At 43.6% G+C, this 5,553-nt stretch overlaps 1 protein-coding gene across 1 annotated transcript in view; it reads left to right on the top strand.

Moving 5' to 3' along the window:
* GBX1 (gastrulation brain homeobox 1) overlaps positions 1-3,196 on the top strand; it is a 16,215-nt gene extending 13,019 nt beyond the window's left edge. The window contains 6 exon segments of the mRNA XM_040433371.1: positions 1,404-1,564; positions 1,567-1,612; positions 1,615-1,686; positions 1,689-1,745; positions 1,748-1,834; positions 1,837-3,196. Of these exon segments, the coding sequence (XP_040289305.1) occupies positions 1,404-1,564; positions 1,567-1,612; positions 1,615-1,686; positions 1,689-1,745; positions 1,748-1,834; positions 1,837-2,003 (590 nt within the window). The 3' untranslated portion in view covers positions 2,004-3,196.
* The last annotated feature ends 2,357 nt before the right edge of the window (positions 3,197-5,553 follow it).

Genomic DNA, 5,553 nt, shown 5'->3' with positions numbered 1-5,553 from the left:
TATCAGTGTCAGGTATAAAGTAATAATCAGTGTCAGGTATAATATATAATCAGTGTCAGGTGTAATATAATTTAATAATCAGTGTGTCAGGTATAACGTAATAATCAGTGTCAGGTATAATGTAATAATCAGTCTCAGGTATAATATAATAATCAGTGTCAGGTACTCTTTCCTTCCCCTCACCTGTATTGCCCTGCTCCATCCTGTAATAGGATAGTGGGGGTTGTCGCTCCACCTCTATAAAGCAGTGGGCAGGCTGCATTTGCGCAGACCATGGCAGGCAGCGTGTCATGGAAGCTTTGTATCATGGTGGATGTGGGACTCCTGAGGAGTTCTTGGTGCCTTGTGATGGTCTGTTTACAAGTAGGACTATCATGTATGATGGGGTAAGAAGTGACCATCGGGCTCACCATCAGCTGAATTCAGGTCATGAGCGGTGATGATGATATTTGGTCTTTTCCTCCTTGGCGTTCACCAGATATGATCGGGGGAAGATGTATCTGGCTAGACATTTGTCATGCAGCACTTATAACGTTGTATTCCATGGTGGTCATTCTGGTGGACGGGCCAGGTCCTCCAGGTGGTACATGTTGAGGGGAAGTTTAGAACAGGTGAATCCCTCTGTACAATTACCATCCATCTGTCCTTTTCCTAAAGTGGTTTTCCAGGATTTTTATATCGATGGCCTATCCTCAGGAAAGATCACCAATATCAGATGGATAGGGTCATGACTACCGGTGCCTCCACCTATTAGCTGTTTGAAGTGACGGTGGTCCTTTTCTCAGCCACTGCCATCATGTTCATTGGTCATATAGCCTAAGTGCTGCTCACTCCCTTTCACATGAATGGCCTGGGTGACATTACCAAGCAAAAGCCGCTATACTATGGACAGCACTGTGTCTGGGTGTGAGAGGCCGGTGCTTGCCAACACCGATACATCTACCCATGTGTCTTCTTCTAGGAGTAGCAGTAAATCTTCAATGGTTTTACTTGTTTAGAACATGGTGTCATTCTTTTGAGTCCTGCATGTCTGATCAGTAGATGTGAACTGCAGCTTCTTTAAAGAATATGACGTGGTATCTGCATCCTAAGAGGAGACAGATACTGGTTGTTTCTTAGACTCGCACTTCTTCTAATGCTCAAGATCTGGAAGGTCAGCCAAGGATCAAAGAATCCTTATATTAATGATGAATCTGTATATTCTCTGGGGCAGGAGAATGGGATCCAACCAACCTCAAAAAAAGGGGGCATAATGTCAACTAGAGAACATGGAGTCATCAAAGTGTTGGCTACTCATCAGCAAGATGATTTTCTCCATAAGTTCTCCAATACGTGGCAAATGAATTTTGTGAGGCTTTCTAGGTGCTTTGCTCGGTTTACTCCTTTGCATCTTTGTTTTACAGGAGACTCCAAGTTGTACAGCTCAGATGAAGAAAAGATGGGGGAAAAAACCTCAGAACCAGGCTGCAGTGACCATGATGAAGAGGAGACTTCTGGGTGGAGAGCTGTGATGGAACCTTCCAGATCAAGCGCAAAGCCCAACAAGGCCAGGACTAAGGGGAAGAAGCCTCTCAAGACCCATGCAGAGATGGAGCAGGGACTTCTGGCAAAAGCCGAGACGCAGGACAGCATTCACCAGTGAGCAGCTCCTGGAACTTGAAAAGGAATTCCACTGTAAGAAATACCTGTCCTCTCAGAGAGGTCTCAAATTGCCCACACTCTTAAACTCAGTGAAGTGCAGGTGAAATTTGGTTCCAGAATCGCAGAGCAAAATGGAAACGCATCAAAGCTGGGAATGTCAACAGCCGTGCAGGTGAACCTGTTCGGAATCCAAAATTGTGGTACCCATCCCCGTGCATGTCAACGTTTCACTGTCAGGACCCAACAGTTGGAAGGGGCCCGGCATAGAGGGCAGAGAAACTCATGAAGGATTAGATGTAGAGAGCATAAAGGAGTTGCAATATAATCTGGAAAGGACAAACCATAGATTCTGGAATATCTGACGTGTGTCCATGAACAAGGACAATCTTGTCTGGAGTTAGAGTTACCCCTTACCATTATCATCACTTTTCCAAAGGCAGGAGGGTAAATACAGCCTGTAAAGATTGCTAATTGACCTGGTCATTCGACTTGGGCCATGCCTGTGGGTGGACCAGGTGGATGGGGCCCATGGATGTTCATGTAACTTTACGTGTAGGACTAATGGTAAAGAACTGAGATGTAAAGGCACCCAAAGTTTTCTCTTTAAATTCTACAAATTTATGCCCTCCTGCATTCATATAGTATATGTCCAGTGTATGCTTCATCATAGAGCATCTCCAGAGCCACTCTACAGGAGACTACAACTACACTGCTCCACGGGAATGGGTTAGAATGACTACCTGAGTGGTCCAGTTTGACTACATACATACATCTATATAAGGTGAGGTGGCCCAAGACATTCTACCTGGTGTAAGAGATTACTTCTCCAAGCTACTGGCTCGAGGGGATAAACTGACTAGAAAATCCAAGCAACACTGGTGAGAGGTTATTACCTCTGCCCGGAGGGCGGAGCGGGGTGGAGCTGGTCAATCAATAATGGTGAAGGTTTTGTTAGTAAAGTTCAGGCAGTTTTGGGTGCAAGATGTCCCTCCATGCATGGAAGATGGGAGGTTCCTTCAAGAAATACCAGCTTCTTCAAATGCTGCAAGACTCTCAATGAACTCCTTAATAGGGTCTCTTCTTCTGACATTGTGATCTTGTCTCCTTGGGGTCACCTTCGCCCCATTTATGATGACTATCACAGCAATCTATGTAATATGTCATACCTCGACATCCTTCAATACTTCCCTTCTTTATGAACAAAATCTTGAGATAGCGTGCCTTCTCCTTGAAGACCATAGATATCTCAATATCCAAAGACTTGTGTGGATGCAGAAAGCGACAATCAAATGAAATATTATTTATGGCTGGTGTCAACTGACCGTCCATATGTGAACAGTCCATGTCCAGAATAATTGTTGTGATGCCTCAATCATCCATCTTATAGTGGTCACCCACTGCTAATCCAGCAAGAACTTCTCCACAGGCCTCCATTCATGAGGACTTTACAGTCAGTGTGCGGATCATATAACCATAGCCGATCCCTTCAGAAGGTATTCACTGCTGGCAAAGAATAGAGGACTGCCACTTAGACACAATGCAGACGAGCAGTAAAGCTTCTAATTTTATCTAATGTTCCAGTTCAATTTCTTGTATGATTGCCATTTTATCCATAAATTAACCCTCATCTACAAGCTTTCTCCTCATTTCTTCTGGGAAATCTCTTGTGATTGACCATTAGTAATCTGTCAGCATGGATGGATTTAATTTACCATTTTCTGGACATGTGTGAAGGTCTCTTGGCTTCAACCTTGTCCAGTGTTGATTACAAGTAGGTTACACAAAACATAGACATACACAAAACGGTAATTAGATGTTAAATAGACCCGGAAAGAGTAAGTAAAAAACCCACTCAGTGTACATAGATACACCAAACAACGAGAATGAACTGAGATTAGACGGGTAGATCATCAAAAATAAATCCTTTATTGAATAAATAACATATCTAGACGAGAACGTGAGACAACAGATAAAAAATGGCGACATCTGAGGAGGCATCAGCGCAGGTGAAACATGAAGGGGAGGGATGGAGAACAAGAACGGAGGCAGAGAAAGAGAGTACAATGCCTCACTAAGTTCTGCATGTACTTCTGTAACCACAATTAAAAAAACTAAAAATACTAAGGTGCAAGTGCAAATGATAAAAACACCGCAACGTATGGATGTGTAATAGTTCCAATAGATATATGGGAACATACAACAGCCAAGAGAAAATTAGAGTGCAAGTGCATAGAGAGTCCCCACATCAATGGTCCAATATCACAATGGAAACTGTGGTGACAACTTAGAACTCCATATACATAAAGATTGGCTCGGTGTGCACGGCAACATCCACTATGGATAACCCAAGTGGGTATAGCTGAGCACCAGAGCCAGTAAACACATCCCAAAGATCCACAAGAGCATTACATATCTAATAGTATGGGGATATACTCCTCAGGAGAGCCACCTAACCCCGACGCGCGTTTCGGCAGATGCCTTCCTCTGGGGGTGAGGCTCTCCTTATAAATGCGCTTCTTATAAAGGACCTTACACACGTGTCACATATTTTAATTAATCTAAGAACGCCCCATTGAAAGCAGGAATATGGGAGGAGGGAAGTTAGGGGCGGGCGAAGTGATGCAGCCGGCCAATGGCCAGTTAGCGTCCGCAACCTCGCCCCATCCACATGACACGTCAGAGCCGTGACGGCCAATCACGCATCCGGCAGCACCCAATATGAGGCAGGGAGGTGGGCGCGGCCGCCCGATGGCCAGTCACGAGGCCGCACACCCCTCTCGCCCACATGACGCGTTGGAGACGTGACGGCCAATCACGTGCCCCGACGCGTCACAGATATTTAACCACTCCCCAAGAAGGTCCTTCAGCCAAAGTAAGTAATTGAATGCAACATTCTGTTAATAAAGCAGATACGTCCACCAACATAGAAATACTCAACGACATGTGCATACTCAATACATAATGATATTGCATTGGGAAAATAAAAAGTTAAATAGCAAAAGCAATAACAAAAACTCTTACTACATACAGTATGATCCTGCCTTAAGGTGAGAAGTTCTAAAGGTGTTGCATAATATATAATATACTGTGATGCATGGTTAAGTGTGAAAACAAAGATCATAGTATTAGTGAAGAATAATGAAACATGAATCATCTAATCAATACATGAAACAAGAGAACATGACCAAAGAATGTGTTAAATATATAAAACCATGTAGAAATCTATTATTTTCAAGGTCAGATTGGCAGCTGGCCACGTCCAATCACGGACAACACCCCCTCCCCCCCAAAAAAAACATAGTGGGGTGGGGGTTAGCCGCGGTCAGGCACAGCAAAAACTGACAAGAAACCAGAATAAAATAGGTAAGTGTATGTGACTACTAATAAAATATAATATAAATAATGACCAAACGTAGATCACGTGTATAAAGATAATGTGACAATAAGCAAGTGAAGAAACTCCTGTGCATAAAGCCATAAGACATATATAATAGAGAAATAAGTAGTGAGTCCTCCATGTTGATGGGCGTCCAAAGGGATCTTGTCCCCCCGATATATCCTAAGAACTCCATATAGCAAGGGGCGCACAGGTGTAGAAGGTACCAGGTGTACTAAGGAATATAAAAACACACATATAAGTACCCATAAAATAAAATAAACTAGGACGCAAAAGACAAGGGTGCCAACGCTTAAAAGATATTAAAAACAAGATTATGTGGCACTCAGAGAAATGGAGCGAAACCCAGAACCTCATTGAGGCCTTTGGGTTGCATAGTATCGAGGGTCCAGATCCACCTGGTCTCACGTTGAGCCAAGGTTTTCGCTATGTTGCCACCCCGCATCCCCAAATCAACGTGATCAATGCCACGTACCCTCAAAAGGGATGGATTGCCCTTATGGTGTTTCCTGAAA

The sequence above is a fragment of the Bufo bufo genome, chromosome 5, assembly GCF_905171765.1.
Source record: "Bufo bufo chromosome 5, aBufBuf1.1, whole genome shotgun sequence".
Lineage (NCBI taxonomy): Eukaryota > Metazoa > Chordata > Amphibia > Anura > Bufonidae > Bufo > Bufo bufo.
Note: the sequence above shows the minus strand (reverse complement) of the source record. Positions and strands in the feature narration are given on the sequence as shown.